At 42.2% G+C, this 21,366-nt stretch overlaps 1 protein-coding gene across 1 annotated transcript; it reads right to left on the reverse strand.

Moving 5' to 3' along the window:
• Positions 1-15,640: 15,640 nt before the first annotated feature.
• On the reverse strand, positions 15,641-20,711 carry LOC121696188. The gene is made up of 3 exons (XM_042077533.1): positions 20,676-20,711; positions 15,693-20,270; positions 15,641-15,658 (listed from the first exon to the last, which is right to left on the reverse strand). The coding sequence occupies exons 1-3, from the start codon at positions 20,709-20,711 to the stop codon at positions 15,641-15,643; spliced, it is 4,632 nt and encodes a 1,543-aa protein (XP_041933467.1).
• Between the last annotated feature and the right edge of the window lie 655 nt (positions 20,712-21,366).

A 21,366-nucleotide genomic window follows, 5' to 3' on the forward strand; every position in this document is an offset into this window, starting at 1 on the left:
CCGCCATGGGAGTCTATGGCAGCCCATAGAACCGTCTGGTAAAAAGTTGTGAAATTTAGCACATTGATTGGGGACAGGCCAATAATTAATTGCACCAAGTTTGATGCCGGCACCTCCAGCGCTCTAGCGCCACCAACAGGCCAAAGTTGGACGTGCGTTCACGCACGTAACTTTTGACCTGTTGATCCGATTTTGAAAAATGAGGTACCGTTGGAATCCTTGGACCAAGCCGAGTTCAACGCACTCTATGACGTCATTTTCCGCCATGATGGATTTTCCGCCATATTGGATTTTAGTGAAAGTGAAACTAATTTTTCACAGGTCACAAATTTTGTCCGATCGTCACCAAACTTGACACACATGATCTTCATACCATGCCTCATTAATGCATTGCTTTTTGTCTTCGGAACTAAAACCGTTCGCGCGTAACAGCCAATCGAAATTTGTGGCGAAGCCGCCAAACAGGAAGTGAGCTCATATCTCAGCAACCCATTCATCTGTCATAACCAAACTTAGTACATGTACTCAGGACCCAATCAGGGGGACGCTCAAGAAATCTGGTGACCTTTGACCTTTAGGGGGCGCTGTAGTTAAGAAACATGCCTTTTGGCCTGTAGCTGCAGTTGTGTTTAGAATTAAAATGCACTAGTGGTGTCTGTTAATACTGTTGGAGGTCCTTAGGCCGACCCAAGCCAACTTGTGATGTCATCGTAATTGATTCGGCCGCCATATTGGATTTAATCAAAAACACGTACAAGTTTTCGCAGGTCACAAATTTCATCTGTTCTTCACCAAAATTGGTAGAGACCATCTTCAGACCATGCCTGATGAGTGCATTGCTTTCTGGAACAATTGACAGAAGCATTGACCTGTACCAGCCAATCGAAATTTGCGGCGAAGCCGCCAAACAGGAAGTGATTTCATATCTCAGCAACGCTTTCATGTATCAAAACCAAATTTAGTACATGTACCTCAGACCCCATCGGGAGGACGCTCAAGAAATTTGGTGACATTTGACCTCTAGGGGGCACCGTAATTGCCAAAAATGCATTTTGGCCAGTAGTTGCTGATGCGCATTATTTTGCAATGGAAGTCAACGGCAGCCCATAGAACCGTCTGGTAAAAAGTTATACAATTTTGCACACTAATTGGGGACAGTCCAATAATTCATTTCACCAAGTTTCATGCCGGCATCTCAAGCGCTCTAGCGCCACCAACAGGCCAAAGTTGGACTTGTGTTTACGGACGTAACTTTTGACCTGTTGACCCGAATGGCAAAATGAGGTATCATTGGAATCCTTGGGCCAAGCCGAGTTCAACACACCCTATGACGTCAATTGTTGACCTCTATGTTTAAATCACAGCAAGTGTGATCATATCTCAGTCAATCTTTTATTTTTGATGTGAAACTGATGACAGCAAGTTCCATCTACTGTAGTTCATTCTAATGTGTGCGTGCAAGGGTGGGACTGGGTGGGATGGGCAGGGGCGGTTGCGGCGGTGGGCTGGCTGGGGGAGGGGGCGGCGACACTCAGCCCTGGTTCAGCCCCACAAAATCAGTTATGTTTTGATGTGAAACTTGACCTTGTAACTCAGCCAATCTTGGGTTGTATGCAGGCTTGGAATTTCACCATTCTTGGGGCAAGGCCACTTGGCCTTCAGTTGGGCATATTTGGTGGGGGGCACAAAGGCCACATGTCAGGGCACCAAGGCCAAAGTTAACTATAGCATATAAAAATGATCAAAGTTGTATTTAGCCTATTCACTGCAGTAGACCTGCATCACTGTATGAAACATGACAAAAACATGAAAAATGACATATTACATAGAACTGTAAATCTTCTGATCATCTAATAATTACAGATATCTAGGCTACATATAACAGTTATTTTATATTTGGCCTGCTATGAAATCATGTATTGAACAATTTAAGCACAGCTCAGCTTTAAGAAACTCAAATAGCCTAGATGCATGCTTAGCATTTTGTGATCATTAAGGCTACTTTCACAAACTGTTAGTCAGCTGTCCTCTGATTTACCAATATCTAGGCAATATTTGTAACATTTATTTTGTATTTGGCCCATTATGAAATCATGTGGAACAATTTAAACACATTGTAAAACTTAAAGCCCAAATTTGGAGACATCCATGCATGTCGAAATTTACTGCAAATTCGAAACTGGATTACTCTGGAACAGCTAACTGTACAGGGGACTGTTTTACACCTTTGTGTTCGGTAAGGTCTGCTGTTTATTCTTATATATGGTTTGTCATGTGTTAAAAGAAGGGTTCGTGAAGTATTCCACCGATATGAATGGGTAGGGAGATCATGGACGCAAAACCTTCAGTAGAATGTATGATTAAATTGAATTATATTATTTACTTTTATCGCGAACCGTTCAACACAGCAATTATCGGCTAACATTGTTTAAAAGCTGAGAAAAAGCTCTTTCATGTGATACTTGTGATGTCTGTGTGATGATGAGTAGGCTACTTCGCGAGTAGTTAAACTGAGAAGAATGGGTGAATTTGGACGCACTTTCTTTCTTGCACTGTCACTTTCTCCACTGCGTAAAAGACTAAATTAATTTGCGCTGTGAATGCTAAGATTATTTTGACAGGCCACAGGCCAAATAAAAATCGCTATTAGTAGGACGCAAAGCAGAATATTGAAAGAAGGGGGCACCAAGGCCACCGTGGCCTGTAAACCTCTGATTTTCAAAGGGGCATCACGGCCAACGCAAGGGGCGTGAAATTCCTACCCTGGTTGTATGGCATGGAACTTGCTGTGACTGCTTAACGCTATATGTCTGATGCAACGGCATTGACTTACATGGCAAATCTGGACTTCTGGACTGCTGAACTGCCTGCTTGGCCCCCTCATTGCTGCTTGCAGCTATATTTGGGGGCCAAGCAGCGAAGCTGCGAAGCCCCATTGTTTTTCTATGATTTCTTATTATTATTATTATTTAACATCTTTCTTCCGCCATGGGAGTCTATGGCAGCCCATAGAACCGTCTGGTAAAAAGTTGTGAAATTTGGCACACCGATTGGGGACAGGCCCATGATTAATTTCACCAAGTTTCATGTCGGCTCCTCGAGGGCTCTAGCGCCACCAACAGGCCAAAGTTGGACGTGCATTCACGCACGTAACTTTTGACCTGTTGATCCGATTTTGAAAAATGAGGTATCGTTGGAATCCTTGGACCAAGCCGAGTTCAACGCACCCTATGACGTCATTTTCCGCCATGATGGATTTTCCGCCATATTGGATTTTAGTGAAAGTGAAACTAAAACTTCACAGGTCACAAATTTTGTCCGATCGTCACCAAACTTGACACACATGCTCTTCAGACCAAGCCGCACAAAAGTTATCACTTTTCGTCTTCGGAACTCAAACCGTTTGACCGTAACAGCCAATCGAAATATGCGGCGAAGCCGCCAAACAGGAAGTGAGCTCATATCTCAGCAACCCATTCATCTATCATAACCAAACTTAGTACATGGACTCAGGACCCAATCAGGGGGACGCTCAAAAAATCTGGTGACCTTTGACCTCTAGGGGGCGCTGTAATTAAGAAACATGCCTTTTGGCCTGTAGCTGCTGTTGTGCTTAGAATTAAAACGCACTAGTGGTGTCTGGTAATACTGTTGGAGGTCCTTAGGCCGACCCCAGCCTACTTGTGATGTCATCGTAATTGATTCGGCCGCCATATTGGATTTAATCAAAAACACGTACACGTTTTTGCAGGTCACAAATTTCAGCGGATCCTCACCAAAATTGGCAGAGACCATCTACAGACCATGCCAGATGAGTGCATTGCTTTCTGGAACAATTGACAGAAGCATTGACCTGTACCAGCCAATCGAAATTTGCGGCGACGCCGCCAAACAGGAAGTGATTTCATATCTCAGCAACGCTTTCATGTATCAAAACCAAACTTAGTACATGTACCTCAGACCACATCGGGAGGACGCTCAAGAAATTTGGTGACATTTGACCTCTAGGGGGCTCCGTAATTGACAAAAATGCATTTTGGCCAGTAGTTGCTGATGCGCATTATTTTGCAATGGAAGTCAATGGCAGCCCATAGAACCGTCTGGTAAAAAGTTATACAATTTTGCACACTAATTGGGGACAGTCCAATAATTCATTTCACCAAGTTTCATGCCGGCACCTCAAGCGCTCTAGCGCCACCAACAGGCCAAAGTTGGACTTGTGTTCACGGACGTAACTTTTGACCTGTTGACCCGAATGGCAAAATGAGGTATCATTGGAATCCTTGGGCCAAGCCGAGTTCACACCCCCACACACCCTATGACGTCAATTTTTGACCTCTGTGTTTAAATCACAGCAAGTGTGATCATATCTCAGTCAATCTTTTATTTTTGATGTGAAACTGATGACCGCAAGTTCCATCTAGTTCATTCTAATGTGTGCGTGCAAGGGTGGGACGGGGTGGGATGGGCAGGGGCGGTTGCGGCGGTGGGCTGGCTGGGGGAGGGGGCGGCGACACTCAGCCCTGGTTCAGCCCCACAAAATCAGTTATGTTTTGATGTGAAACTTGACCTTGTAACTCAGCCAATCTTGGGTTGTTTGGCATGGAACTTGCTGTGACTGCTAAATGCTATATGCCTGATGCCACGGCATTGAGTTGCATGGCAAATCTGGCCTGCTGATCTCACTGCTTGGCCCCCTCATTGCTGCTTGCAGCTATATTTGGGGGCCAAGCAGCGAAGCTGCGAGGCAACCATTGTGTTTGTTAGTTTTCTTATTATTATTATTATTCCGCCATGGAAGTCTATGGCAGCCCATAGAACCGTCTGGCAAAAAGTTGTGAAATTTGGCACACTGATTGGAGACAGTCCAATGATTCATGTCACCAAGTTTCATGTCGGCACCTCCCGCGCTCTAGCGCCACCAACAGGCCAAAGTTGGACTTGCGTTCACGCACGTAACTTCTGACCCGTTGACCCGATTGTCAAAAATGAGGTACCGTTGGAATCCTTGGACCAAGCCGAGTTCAACGCACCCTATGACGTCATTTTCCGCCATGATGGATTTTCCGCCATTTTGGATTTCATCAAAATCACTTAAAACGTATCAGAGGTCACACATTTTGTCCGATCGACACCAAACTTCATATATATCATCTACAGACCATGCCTCATTAATGCATTGCTTTTTGTCTTCGGAACTAAAACCGTTCGCGCGTAACAGCCAATCGAAATTTGCGGCGAAGCCGCCAAACAGGAAGTGAGCTCATATCTCAGCAACCCATTGATCTATCATAACCAAACTTAGTCCATGGACTCAGGACCCAATCAGGGGGACGCTCAAGAAATTTGGTGACCTTTGACCTCTAGGGGGCGCTGTAATTAAGAAACATGCCTTTTGGCCTGTAGCTGCAGTTGTGTTTAGAATTAAAATGCACTAGTGGTGTCTGTTAATACTGTTGGAGGTCCTTAGGCCGACCCAAGCCAACTTGTGATGTCATCGTAATTGATTCGGCCGCCATATTGGATTTAATCAAAAACACGTACAAGTTTTCGCAGGTCACAAATTTCATCTGTTCTTCACCAAACTTGGTAGAGACTATCTTCAGACCATGCCTGATGAGTGCATTGCTTTCTGGAACAATTGACAGAAGCATTGACCTGTACCAGCCAATCGAAATTTGCGGCGAAGCCGCCAAACAGGAAGTGATTTCATATCTCAGCAACGCTTTCATGTATCAAAACCAAATTTAATACATGTACCTCAGACCCCATCGGGATGACGCTCAAGAAATTTGGTGACATTTGACCTCTAGGGGGCACCGTAATTGACAAAAATGCATTTTGGCCAGTAGTTGCTGATGCGCATTATTTTGCAATGGAAGTCAATGGCAGCCCATAGAACCGTCTGGTAAAAAGTTATACAATTTTGCACACTAATTGGGGACAGTCCAATAATTCATTTCACCAAGTTTCATGCCGGCACCTCAAGCGCTCTAGCGCCACCAACAGGCCAAAGTTGGACTTGTGTTTACGGACGTAACTTTTGACCTGTTGACCCGAATGGCAAAATGAGGTATCATTGGAATCCTTGGGCCAAGCCGAGGTCAACACACCCTATGACGTCAATTGTTGACCTCTATGTTTAAATCACAGCAAGTGTGATCATATCTCAGTCAATCTTTTATTTTTGATGTGAAACTGATGACAGCAAGTTCCATCTACTGTAGTTCATTCTAATGTGTGCATGCAAGGGTGGGACTGGGTGGGATGGGCAGGGGCGGTTGCGGCGGTGGGCTGGCTGGGGGAGGGGGCGGCGACACTCAGCCCTGGATCAGCCCCACAAAATCAGTTATGTTTTGATGTGAAACTTGACCTTGTAACTCAGCCAATCTTGGGTTGTATGGCATGGAACTTGCTGTGACTGCTTAAGGCTATATGTCTGATGCAACGGCATTGACTTACATGGTTAATCTGGCCTGCTGATCTCACTGCTTGGCCCCCTCATTGCTGCTTGCAGCTATATTTGGGGGCCAAGCAGCGAAGCTGCGAGGCAACCCATAGTGATTCTATGTTTTCTTCCCTATTATTATTATTACGCTTCCGCCATTGAAGTCTATGGCAGCCTATAGAACCGACTGGTGAAAAGTTGTGAAATTTGGCACACTGATTGGGGACAGGCCAATAATTAATTGCACCAAGTTTCATGCCAACACCTCCAGCACTCTAGCGCCACCAACAGGCCAAAGTTGGACGTGCGTTCACGCACGTAACTTTTGACCTGTTGATCCGATTTTGAAAAATGAGGTACCGTTGGAATCCTTGCATCAAGCCGAGTTCAACGCACCCTATGACGTCATTTTCCGCCATGATGGATTTTCCGCCATTTTGGATTTCATCAAAATCACTTAAAACGTATCAGAGGTCACACATTTTGTCCGATCGACACCAAACTTCATAGATATCATCTACAGACCATGCCTCATGAATGCATTGCTTTTTGTCTTCGGAACTAAAACCGTTCGCGCGTAACAGCCAATCGAAATTTGCGGCGAAGCCGCCAAACAGGAAGTGAGCTCATATCTCAGCAACCCATTCATCTATCATAACCAAACTTAGTACATGGACTCAGGACCCAATCAGGGGGACGCTCAAGAAATCTGGTGACCTTTGACCTCTAGGGGGCGCTGTAATTAAGAAACATGCCTTTTGGCCTGTAGCAGCAGTTGTGCTTAGAATTAAAACGCACTAGTGGTGTCTGGTACTACTGTTGATGGTCCTTAGGAAGACCCAGGCCAACTTGTGATGTCATCGTAATTGATTCGGCCGCCATATTGGATTTAATCAAAAACACGAACAAGTTTTCACAGTTCACATATTTCATCTGATTTTCACCAAAATTGGCACAGACCATCCTCAGACCATGCCTTATGACTGCCTAATTTTCTGGAATTATTGATAGAAGCATTGGCCCGTAACGGGCAATCGAAATTTGCGGTGAAGCCGCCAAACAGGAAGTGAGCTCATATCTCAGCAACGCTTTCATATATCAAAACCAAACGTAGTACATGCACCTTTGAGCCCATCGGGAGGACACTCAAGAAATCTGGTGACCTTTGACCTCTAGGGGGCTCTGTAATTGACAAAAATGCATTTTGGCCAGTAGTTGCTAATGTGCATAATTCTGTAATGGAAGTCAATGGCAGCCCATAGAACCGTCTGGTAAAAAGTTCTGAAATTTGGCACACTTATTGGGGACAGTCCAATGATTAATTTCACCAAGTTTCCTGTCGGCACCTCGAACCCTCTAGCGCCACCAACAGGCCAAAGTTGTATGTGCGTTCACGCACGTAACTTTTGACCCGTTTGCCCGATTGTCAAAAATGAGGTATCGTTGGAATCCTTGGACCAGGCCGAGTTCAACGCACCCTATGACGTCAATTTCCGCCATAATGGATTTTCCGCCATTTTGGATTTTGTCAAAATCACTTAAAACGTATCAGAGGTCACAAATTTTGTCCGATCGACACCAATCTTCACAGATATCGTCTACAGAACATGCCTCATTAATGCATTGCTTTTTGTCTTCGGAACTAAAACCGTTCGCGCGTAACAGCCAATTGAAATTTGCGGCGAAGCCGCCAAACAGGAAGTGAGCTCATATCTCAGCAACCCATTGATCTATCATAACCAAACTTAGTACATGGACTCAGGACCCAATCAGGGGGACGCTCAAGAAATCTGGTGACCTTTGACCTCTAGGGGGCGCTGTAATTAAGAAACATGCCTTTTGGCCTGTAGCTGCTGTTGTGCTTAGAATTAAAATGCACTAGTGGTTTCAGGTAATACTGTTGGACGTCCTTAGGCCAACCCAGGCCAACTTGTGATGTCATCATAATTGATTCGGCCGCCATATTGGATTTAATCAAAAACATCAAAAAGTTTTCACAAGTCACAAATTTCATCTGATCTTCACCAAAATTGGCACAGACCATCTTCAGACCATAACCTATCAATATGTTGCTTTCTGGAACAATTGACAAAAGCATTCTTCCGTAACAGCCAATCAAAAATGATGGCGAAGCCGCCAAACAGGAAGTGAGCTCATATCTCAGCAACCCTGCCATGTATCATAACCAAACTTACTACATTCATGACCCCATTAGGAGGACTCTCACAAATGTTGGTGACCTTTGACCTGTAGGGGGTGCTGCAATTAGCAATATTGCATTTTGATCTGTAGTTGCTGATGTGTTTTATCAATCTTTTATTTTTTGATGTGAAACTGATGACAACATGTTCCATCCAGTTAATTCTAATGCGTGCGTGCAAGGGCAGGGCAGGGCAGGACGGGGTGGGACGGGCTGGGGTAATTAGGTGGGGGGGGCTGGTTGGCGGAGGAGGTGGCAATACTCAGCCCTGTTTCAGCCCTGTTGATCCCGGGTGTCTGCTGAGTTCTATCTTGTCACCGTGGCTACTCCGAATTGACAGTAGCATTGGCTGTAACAGCCAATCGAAACTTGCGGCAAAGCCGCCAAACAGGAAGTGAGCTCATATCTCAGAAACCCTTGCATGTATCAAAGCCAAATTGGTGCATGGACTCAGGACCCAATCAGGGGGACGCTCAAGAAATCTAGTGACCTTTGACCTCTAGGGGGCGCTGTAATTAAGAAACATGCCTTTTGGCCTGTAGCTGCAGTTGTGCTTAGAATTAAAACGCACTAGTGGTGTCTGGTAATACTGTTGGAGGTCCTTAGGCCGACCCAAGCCAACTTGTGATGTCATCGTAATTGATTCGGTCGCCATATTGGAATTAATCAAAAACACGTTTTCACAGTTCACAAATTTCATCTGATTTTCAACAAAATTGGCACAGACCATCCTCAGACCATGCCTTACCACTGCCTAATTTTCTGCAATTATTGACAAAAGCATTCGCCCGTAACAGCCAATCGAAATCGGTGGCGAAGCCGCCAAACAGGAAGTGAGCTCATATCTCAGCAACCCTTTCATGTATCATATCCAAACTTAGTAGATAGACTCATGGTCCCATTAGGGAAATGCTCAAAAAATGTGGTGACCTTTGACCACTAGGGGGCATTGCAATTAGCAAAATTGTATTTTGGCCTGTAGCTGCAATGTGTATTATTCCGCCATGGCAGCCCATAGGACCGTCTTGTACAAAGTTGTAAAATTTGGCACACTGTTTGGGCATAGCTCCATAATTAATTTCACCAAGTTTTATGTTGACACCTTGAGCGCTCTAGCGCCACCATCAGGTCAAAGTTGGACACGCTTTCACACACTTAACCTTTGACCCATCCTTTCTGCCATATTCGATTTTAGCAGAAGTGAAACTAAACTGTCCCAGGTCACACATTTGAAGCATTTGACCATTGAAATCAGCGGTAAAGCCGCCAAACAGTAAGTGAGCTCATATCTCTGCAACACTTTAATGCATCAATACCAAACTTACTACGCAAACTCAGGATCCCATTTTGAGGTGGCACACGACCTTTGACCTCAAGGGTGCGCTACAAGTAGCAAAAATACACAAATACATTTTGGCTTGTAATTGTTGATGTGTTTGTATTTAAAACTCACTAACTGTGTAATAATATTGAACAATTTATTTTGGCCAACACGTGCCAATGTTTGACGTCAGTGTCATTTGTATTCATAACAGTTCATGTATAAGGATGTAAAACTTTTAAGTTTAAGTTTTAAGTTCATTCATTTAATAAAAGTCACTGAATAATCAAAGTCTTTTTTTACTAAAGAAAGATAAGGCACAAAGTATGTGTACTTTATTAAAAACACTTTCATTATAGCATAGCTAGTGGTATGTAATTAAATCCTTCACATTTAGCTTAGTTAATCTCTAAGTGTGGTTAGTCGGTTACATTTCAGGCTATTTATGGACTGAAAGTCATTATTGCAGTCATTGATAATCTGCTACAACTCTGGTAGAAAGAACAATCTTTAAACATTCATAATATTTCTCATGTGATTCTCATGACACGTTTTCTACTCAATTGCATAAGATATAAACATATTAACACATTTCCAGAATTATTCTGGTTTATAATAAAAACATTATTAACAATAAGTGTTCCAATTGCAGAGGTATAAATTGCATGATATTATGCAAACAAATAACCTGAAAACTAACCTCCTGGATAGTATGATAGTATGATATTTTTTTAGAATTATTGTATCAAATTTAATGTAAGAAAAATAAAGTTCCATACAAAACAATGACAAAACAAAAGACAAACATGCCCAAAATAGTAAAAATTAAAACTGACGAAATGCAAAAACATATATAAATACTTGACCATACAAGTGCAAAACATGAAGTCGTTAAATCCCCAATTATTTCTAATTCGCTTGTATTACTAAATGGGCCTATACCAATCTACAGGACAAAGTCAATCTTCTTAACCGGTAGTCAGTAGATGGCCACATCTACAGCTCATTGCCCTTTATAATACTGTCTGGTAGTGCTGTTGCAGATGGCCAAGATCAGCTACATGAACCTCAGCAGGTACCAAGGCTGATGAGGGTCCATGAGCCTAAACAGGCTCTTTGACAAGTACAAGTCCTTCTGCACCACCACAACCAACAATGAAAAAGGAGGGGTCTCAGCAGGCTCTCCGTCTGGTACAGGTGGTTGGATAGGTTGTGTGGCTGGCAGATGAGCGGATGAGCCTCAGCAGTCCTCGCCATTGGTGTGTCCCAGGGAACAGACGCATGGACAAGCTCTGTGCATACCTGTGGCAGTGGCCACACCTCGGCTCTGAAGTCTCTCAGCAGGTATTCTTTGAGACTTGGTAAACATTATCTGTAAGGTAGTTTTAGAGCACATGTAAATTTACAGTAAAAGTATACATTATTTTGTTGCACAGGTGTTAGAAAGCAAAATGTCTATTCATTAATAGTGTATAAAATGTACATCCTACTAAATATGCATAAACATTTAGATCTTTTGCATCTTTTGGCAAAAGAAAAACACGGATACTTACATAATCTTAATATAAGATCTTGATAGGCTGCATTGCTAGTAGATGTCTGTGATTCTCAACAGGCCCTGTGATTGGTGCAGGTCCCTTGCAAGGCTGCCTTCCTGGACAATGTCCATGGTCCTCAGCAGGCCCTGTGTCTGGTGCAGTTCACTCGGAAGGCTGCATGGCTGGCAGATGTCCACCATCCGCAGCAGGCTCTGTGACTGGTGCAGTTATTTGGGAAGGCTACGTTGCTGGCGGATGTCCGTGGTCCGCAGCAGGCCCTGTGTCTGGTGCAGGTCACTCAAAAGGCTGTGTTGCTGGCAGTTGTTTGTCATCCGCAGCAGGCTCTGTGACTGATGCAGTTTATTGGGAAGTCTGCGTTGCTGGCGGATGTCTGTGATCCGCAGCAGGACTGGTGCAGGTCACTCGGAAGGATGTGGGGCTGGCTGATGTCCGTGATACTCAGTAGAAATGATGTAGGACACTCGGAAGGCTCTGAGGCTGGTGGATGGTTGTGATCCTCAGCAGGCTCTTTGACTGGTGCAGGTGACGCAAAAGGCTGCGTTGCTGGTGGATGTCCGTGATACGCAGCTGGACTGGTGCAGGTCACTCGGAAGGCTGCGTTACTGGCAGATGTCTGTGATCCTCAGCAGGACTGGTGCAGGTCACTCGGAAGGCTGCGTTACTGGCAGATGGCCGTGATCCGCGTTACTGGCAGATGTCCGTGATCCACAGCAGGACTGGTGCAGGTCACTCGGAAGGCTGCGTTGCTGGCGGATGTCCATGATCAGCAGCAGGACTGGTGCATGACACTCCGAAGGCTGCGTTGTTGGTGGATGTCCGTGATCCTCAGCATGCCCTGTGTCTGATGCAGGTCACTCGAAAGGCTACGTTGCTGGGCCTTGGCCAACATTTTCTGTATGGTTATTTGACAGCAGATGTACATTTACAATAAAAGTCTACATGCTGTTGTTACACAGGTAAAATAAACCAACATGTCTTTTTCTTAAAGTTTACATCCTGTCAAAAGTGCATGAATCAGAATTAGGATGCCTGTCTTGGAAAAAATGTACAGTTATATATATCATATAATGGATACTCATAATTTCCGACTCCAAACCTCTGTAGTGGTTGGTTCAGTTTTGTCTTACAAAGTAGGACTTCTTGCACTCCATATTCAGTCCATTGTTTTGTGGTGGTTAATTGTACAGATCCAGCAGTGAAATTTAGCAATATGTTAGTGAACAGATTCCATATGCCAATATGAAATGAAATTCATAGAGCATAAGTAACTTTTCTGATATAATATCAATAACTCTTCCTACTTTTTCCTTCTTTGTAATTATCCATGCCAAAACATACTTCACAATAATTGATAATAACATAACAAAACAAAACAAAATACAAATAGTTCATTCAATGTATCAACAAGTAAAGTAGGCCTAACATGTTACACAATATCTAAATTAGTCTGTGGTGTGATAACAAAATACTTATAGTACAGTTACAGCTAAAACAAATCAGTCCCACACAAAAGAACAGAACACAAAAGAACAGCCTAATACAAAATCAGGCCCAAATGGAAAACGAACAACGCATCACACAGGTGTGATGCGTTAAACCATTAAATATGTCTTATTTCAAGTAGTTGTACAAGACTAATGGCTGAAATTGTCCTGGGTTGATTAAGTAGCCAACTGAATTGTCCTCACCCAATCTAAAACTTAGAAAACTTTCTTCTCTGAATTCTTTGTGTCAAAACATAGCATTTTTACATAAACAAAATATTGATCTAAAGTCTGTCAATATATTGTAACAGATTTGTAAATAAAATAATCAACTGATACATATTTTAACTACTTTAACAATGCAATTTACTTTGATTCACCATGTGTATTAGACCCTGTTAACAGAACTGCATACCAAGTGGACAGTGCTGAATATGTAAATGACTGCTAACATGTATTTTCATCACTCAGACAAAAATGGTAAGGTGTTTTCCTTCTACTATGTAAAGCAACCTTGGGTTTGAGAAAGGCGCTATATACAGTAAAATAAACATATTATTATTATTATTATTATTATTATTATTCAGTTCAATTGGTATGAAAGATACACAGTGCTAAGACGCCACTTGTCAGTCATAGACATAGACATAGAAATCACTGCTAAAAATGGCTGTATAGTCCGACACAGGAATAATGGCTGTTGCGGCTGTTTTTTTTTTTTTTAATCCAAATGGTATTCTTCTGACTGTGTCCTCTGAATTTCCCCCTTTACACATCACCTGTCTGCAGCAAGCGTGTTTACTCACATGCTTGTCTCAGCAGACTGCATTGCTGTCCATGGCTTTCATGTCCTTCAACTGCCCTTGTGCTGGTGGCAACTCCACCAAACAGAATGTCCTTGGAGATTCTGCCCTTTTCCAAGAAATAGTGGTGTTGCAGCGAGATGAGGCTGGGCCTCTGACCTGTGTCAGCTTAAAGGGAACATAACTGATCCCACAGTAAATGACAAGAGTTTGTCTGTAATCAGCACTATTTCAAGTGATTTTCATGGTATCATGATTTTACTGTACCAAAGCATTTGTCAGTATGACACCAATAAGGGTGAACCAGGTTCACTTTTTGTGCCACACAACTGTTGAAAACTGTAGCTTAGCTGCAAATTGGTGGTGATTTGGACACCTTCGATATGCATGATAAACAGCAATGGCATGACTGTCCACTTGGTATAATTCCGTAATTCATAAAAATGTTGAACAAAAAAGTTCCCTGTATGGGGGCCATTTTCCAAAAGAAGTTGCACTTAAGATTTGTTTTCTTTGTTAGTTTTCACCATTCTTACATAATCTCGACAATTCATTCATACAAAATTATTTTTTCACTTCATTGAAGATTTAAGGTATTGTTGTCCTTTAATTCAGTGTTGCAATAATAATACCAGTCTTCAACTGACTATGATATCTGTGTCAAATAATATGGTTAATTTTATTTTACTGTTATCCTTTTTTTTGTACACTAAAATTGAACTGCTGTGTTTGCTGTTATTGACTGTTATCGTCTTAACTGTAATTCACTGATAATGTTAAGGTTTTACAATAACAGTAAAGATAAAATCATTCAATAGAGTGATATGTCTGTCCATTAATTAAAACTTTAATTTGGACTTTTTTTAGCATTTAAAGCATTACGCATAACTTGGTGTAATGGTGGTGTAATGTAACCAAAATGAAATAATTTGACAAACATTAACAAGACATAGTCTAAAATGCTTTAGACAATTAAGGAATGATCTGCTGACATAAAAAAAAAAAAATAGTTGCCTAGATAATAAATCAACTGTATAGCTTCCTGATATTTACATATTCATCTGTATATCTTTACCGTTATTTGCAACTTCTTTTGGAAAATGGCCCCCATACCCCTCCCATCCCTTGCAAGGACCGTCCAGTGTTATGCTCTCTCCTTGCCACCACCCACCCACCCAAACCCCACTTAGCGGACGGAATATGAAGTGAACTCATAATGACGTCATGTGTAACATACCCAGAACATAAATGCCTACCTATTCAAAGACAAATATTATTAATCACAGAAAACATTACAAAAGTGAAATCAGTATCGCTTCATGAAAACTGTAGTATGTCTGCACAACTTCAACAACAACATCTTCTGTGCCTTTAATGTAGACATGATCTATTAATGTACCTTTTTCAGTTGTAGCTGCTTGCACATGTTGAGTGTACCCATGCCGTTCCAGTAACTTGAGAATTGTAGACGATACAAAGATGTCCTCATTGAAGTCTCCCATGATGAGTTTCCTCCCTGGATGCTTCTCAAGTTCAAAGATGACCTGTAATAACTGTTCTCGAAACATGTCAATCTTATAAGAGCTGGGCCTGTACAACACAGCAGCAATCAAATTTGCATGAGATATTTCAAAATACAGACATTCCAAATTGCATCTTTCTGGAATTGACACCTGCACATCAATGTTTTCTGAACAATACACACCAACTCCACCTCTTTGTTGTTGTTTCAGCGCTGCAAAGGCTGGCTCGGAGTCATCATAACAGTTCCCCCTCGGATTGTGTTTGAAGACGTATCCTGGAAGTTGTGGCTCTTCTTCAGTGTCTACATTGAGCCACGTCTCTGTTAAGCAAATACAGTCAGCGTTCATTAGAGCTTTGTGGGATTGAACATCCTGAATGTGAGCATTCAAACTCTGCACATTGTGAAGTGCTACTGTGCACACAGGGTTCATGTTGGATGAAACAGACATTCCAAAGTTAAACTCAGGCAAGCTTTTCATAGCCGAATCTACTTTGTTATCACAAAATATGGCAGATTCTTTGAAGTCCTCAATTATCAGCCCACCGAGAGTTCTCACACGACTCAATGCAACATATGCTTGCCCTGGAGCAAAGATCTTCTTGAGTGATACAACAGCCCTTTCAACAGTAAGCCCTTGACATTTATGTACAGTTACTGACCAGGCCAGGCTAATCGGCAGTTGCCTTCGTACACCACCATTATTAGCCACTTGTTCCTCTTGCACTTCTACTATCGTTGAACGTTCAGAAACCCTTTTTGCTTTTGACCTCTGGATCTTTCCTACATTAGGGTCTTCAAACTCCACATGGATAGCTGCAGGCATGTCATCGTCTTGTTGACTTTGAATGATTTCCACGACTGTGCCACATGCTCCGTTGACAAGGCCATCAGACACGTCTATGTTTTTCTTCAACATGACCCTTGCTCCAACACCCAACGAAACACATTTAGGCAAGCAAGAGTTGAAAACTTTTGTGTGAAAGCCAACTTTCCGTTCCATTCTTCCAGTTTTGGGATTTCGGACAAAATCTTGAGCACGTATGCTGATTGCGTCTGGGCAGGTCTCTTGCAGTCTCTTCACGTTATATTCATCAACCTCTGCATTTGTAGCATACACATGAATGTCTGTAGATTCCTCACCAGTTTCACGCTGCCTCAATGTGAGAACATCACAGTCGGTGAGAGGTTCGTTCTTTTTACGGACTCTGAGACGATTAAGCATTTCTGCAAATGCTGCATTTTCTTGTCTAACAACTTTAGTCAGTTCTGCAACCTCAAAGTTGTTGTCCCACAGGTTGGCTCCTTTGTTTTCAGCAAAAAGAGGCGTGCCTTTCACAGGTTTGAGTTGAAAAAAATCACCCACACAAATCAGGGAAACTTTTGCAAACAAGGAATAATCACCAGTCTGCTTGATTTGACGCAGTCTACCATGAATGTAAGCCAAAAGACGGTGGTCGACCATGGACACTTCATCAATGATCAGAATTTGCAAGCTGCCCATTTTGGTTCGCAAAGAATTGACTTTCTCATCACCTAGTGGTTGATATGGCAGTTTGACATTTGCACCAATGGAGAATGTATTGTGAATTGTTGCAGCGCCAATGTTATATGCAGCCACTCCTGTAGGTGCTGTTAGAAGCACAGTGAGGTCCTCAGGATTTTCAGCAATCTGTGACAACAGCCTTGTAGATTCGTAATGTATCGCTTTGATTAAATGGCTTTTCCCCGTTCCTGCTCCACCAGTAATGAATAATCGCAACGGTTCAGGATTTTGTCCAAACAGTTTCTGCAAACACCACTTACGAACAGCATAGAATATGGCAGACTGTTCTTCATTTAATGATCGCAATAAATGCAATGCATCCTGTCTGGGCATTGACACATGATTTGTTTCCAAACTGCATGTAGTCTGTGGGTTTGCTGTCAGGTCAGGAATGAGTTTGTCATCATCATCACCTTCATCATCTACAACTTTTTCTTTCATCAGATCCAAACAACGAAGACGCTCCCTTTCTGTTTCAGGACATATTTGAGCCCAGGCATCTTCCAAATCAATTTTGTCTTCCAGCAGCTGTTTAGCTCTGTCAATCTCATCACTTTCTTTTTCAAATAAAGCTTTGTTGGTATCCACAATCGACTGCACTCTTTGAATATCAACACCACATTTCACTGCACCATTTTTATAGAAATGTTCATATGTATCAAACTGGGGCGGTTTGAGGTGACAATCTTCATAGTAAGGCAGAAACAGTTGCAGCAACGAATGGAAGTACTTTTCAGGGTTTTTTGTGGGAGAAAATCTGGGATACCTCACGACAGCAGGTTCAGTTCGGGTCCTTCGTTTCACAAAACCACAATTGTTGTTGAGCTGTATAATGTCATGTGAATCTTTTTCAGTCGGAACCTGTGACTTTGATAGAACCCTGTATTCAGAACAAAAACTGGCCAGGCATAAATCCTCAAATTGTTCATTCTGGGGTCTGCTCTTATACCTCTCAATCACATTGGTCATCCAAATGCTGCTTTCATCATTACACTGAGCTTTAGTTTGGAGGACATGCAATGGAAAACTCATCCTAACAGGATTATCACCTACTGGAATGAACTGTACGTCACGAGAGCATTCTTTCAAGTGCATGTGTGTTAATCGATACACTGCTTCTTGGGCTGAAACTTCTCTGTTGTGTAGGTATACACTTCCAAGCTGTTTGAATGCTGCTTTTGCATCAAGGTTGCCATTCATTGACTCGTCTTGGGCACGTTGTAAGAGCAAACCCATTTCCTGTTCTGCTTTTGTGATGTACGACAGTATGTAGACCACAACTGAAAAGGCATCTGTGACATACTGGATATCCATGTTGCCTTGCCAAGCACGGAGTAAGTCCTTGTTGTACTGGTTCACCCAAATGTCTCCAGGATTTCGTTTCAGGACAATGCTTTTCTTTTTGGAACATATGTTGTATGCCCTTTCAAACAAACCTTGATCTATCCCCAGAGACTCAAAAAATGCATCGGCTGTATCAAAATTCATGTCAGGCATGGTCAACGCAGTTTTAACATTCTTTATTATTGCACCCGCACTTGTATTGTCATCATTGCCATTCAAGTCCTCACAGTTACCGCCTCTTGTGATGAAAGTACAGCTTGATGGTGGCCGTGGGAAGTTGAACCTGCACACTGTGTTTTTCTTGCGGCAAGTCTTAGAGTGTCTTGTGCTGTGCCTTTGTACGCTGCTCACAACCTCGTTAAGCTCTGCATCAGTTTCTGGTGGAATCTCACAGGTGATGTATGTATCTATGAACTGTGCCACTTCATCATCACTCTCTTTATCAATCTTGGGAGCATTTTCAACCCAAAAGAGACAGTGGACATGAGGAGAACCACGCTGTTGAAATTCAACACGATAAAAGTAGTCCTTTATTTTCCCTATGGGTTCTGCTGGTGACATGATTACATCACGGAGAAAGCAATGCCATCGGTGATCAAACATTCTTGCCACTGTCACAGGGTTTCGACGTATGAGTCCACATTTGTCAGACCAATCAAGATCGTCAACAGACGTTTGTTTACCTTCTATTCTTAGAATAGAGTTCAGCATTTCAGGCCATCTCAAATCTGCAGAGCTAAAAGATGCAAAGAATGTGGGTATGGAGAGTTGTCTTATCATGGCAAATAAATCTTTCTGAACTGACATCCAGTATGGAGGTGTGCCACGAATTCCTCGTAAGAACTTGTATCCTTCGTCATTGCGCAATATTTTACCCAATGAATCTGAGTCCAACAACATGTCTGGCGATGCATCTTTCAGAAAGGAGTTGCCGCCACCTTTGCGTAATGCCACTGATACACTAGATACAACTTGATGCACCTCTGATATGTATTGTGCGTAAAAAATGAAGTCTGTGTTCTGTGCAAAACGGCCATCTGCATTCAGAATGCGTGTATTCAGGTAACGTGACAGAGTTATTTTGGACTCTCTTTCATCATGGAATGTAGGTCCACCAGATGGATACAAAACAGGGAAACATTTTGCCTCGTTGGTTTTATCAGACAGCAACCTCACTGGACTGTTACCTTCACCTGGTGCCACATTAAGTATATCCTGAAAATTCTGATCAATGATCTCTGAACCCAGATCGACAGGTTGTAATGATGTATCTGACAAAAGCCCATTCTGGTCTTTGACATAAGTTACGTCTTCCTCTGCTTGCTCTTCAGGAACATTTTCATCATCACTGTTATCAGGTGTTTCCTGTTTGGTACTTTCCTCATGCTGGTCAGTGCCATTCAGAGAGTTTGCCCATTCGTCATTCATAGTCACATCACCATACCACTTATTGTTTGCCATCAAATACCTCAGTGCATTTCTGACACGATCAGTGTGGACATACATGTACTCATAATGACCTTTATATGTCAATTTGCGTTTCAGTTTCACTCTTACCATCTTGTCATCACATTCATTTCTTGGGAGTATATTTGTCACAGTTGTGTTATTAACAGGAACAGAGACGCAAGGACCATGGCAAGCTCTCTGGCGGCCTCGAGGCAAACACAACAACTTCATGAAGGGAATGTGACGTGCAATGAGATGTTGTTCCAAAGAATTCAGACATTTAAGTTCTGCTGGAATATCATCCAAATGCATGTTGTTGGTGACACTCTCTTCGGGAAGTTTTCCTCCAAGTATTTTTCGATGACATGTATGGCAAATCCATAATTTGCTTGATGGACTATCAGACAAATGGCACCTCTGCTCACATCCAACACCACACACATGTAAATATTGCAATGTTATGCATCTATTAGCCAATGCAGCCACTTCTACTCGTTTGCTTTCATAGCAATGTCTTTTACACTCAACCACTTGCTTCCTGAAGAGTAAACGGTGACAGACTGAGCATACATATTCAGGACCACGGCTGACCTCCTGACGAAAATGACCAACAGCAAAGTTAATGTCTTCCTGTTTCTTTTGCCACTTTGCATAACTGTCACAACTACGTTTTATTTTATTTGCACGGATGTTGTTTTCTCTGTATGCCTTCTTGCTTGCCTCTTTTTTTTGTTTTTGAAAGCTAATGCTGTTATTGTATTTGGTACGACAATAACCACGGACAAGGGTCTGAAATGTATTGTTTGTCTTATATTTGGCTTTAGAGTAATCACGGACAATTTTCTGGAAAGGCATGTTTGTCTGATATTTGGCTTTAGAGTAACCACGGACGAGATTCTGGAATGGCCTGTTGGTTTTATATTTGGCTTTAGAGTAACCACGGACGAGATTCTGGAATGTCTTGTTTGTCTTATATTTGGCTCTTGAATACCTACGTACCATTTCTTGAAAGGTGGAATTGTTCTTATATTTCATTTTAGAGCTGTCACACTTCAATTTCAGATATTCAGGATCAGACAAATACTTATTCCGAACATATGCACGCTTTTTCTCTCTGTAATCGCTGTCATTGTGATATCGCCGGCGATCTTTTTTTGCTTTCACATTTTCTGATTCATCGTTCAACTTTCTTTTTCGTGTTAACCTCAACTTGTCATCAATATTTACAGGCTGGCATGTTCCTGCGCAACGTCTTGCATCTTTGTGTTGAACACATGTTACAACCTCATAATGATTGCCAGTGTGATTTAAATAGACGCAATTATCTCTACATGTCTGTGAGTCTGTAGGCCTGTGCATATTCCATCTTCCATCATTGAAAGTGAAGATAGTTGTTTGCAACAAGTCAGCAGCAGCAAAAATATCAATTTCTTTTGCCCATGAACCACAGTAATAGATCCTTGATTTAGTGACATAATCCTGCACAGATGTGTATTCTTCCCTCAGATATGTTTCAAATTTGGTTCCGTTTCTCTGAAGGTGTTGCACGACAGCCCGTCTTATTTTCAAATGCTTGTCTTCATTGTGGCAAATACTAAAGGCTAGGCTACGGTAAAAGCAATTCCCATCAGGTTTTATACTTTTTATCTTACAGGGACATCCCATGTCATCAATATCAGTTGTTGCCATT

Source organism: Alosa sapidissima, chromosome 21 (assembly GCF_018492685.1).
Source record: "Alosa sapidissima isolate fAloSap1 chromosome 21, fAloSap1.pri, whole genome shotgun sequence".
NCBI lineage: Eukaryota > Metazoa > Chordata > Actinopteri > Clupeiformes > Clupeidae > Alosa > Alosa sapidissima.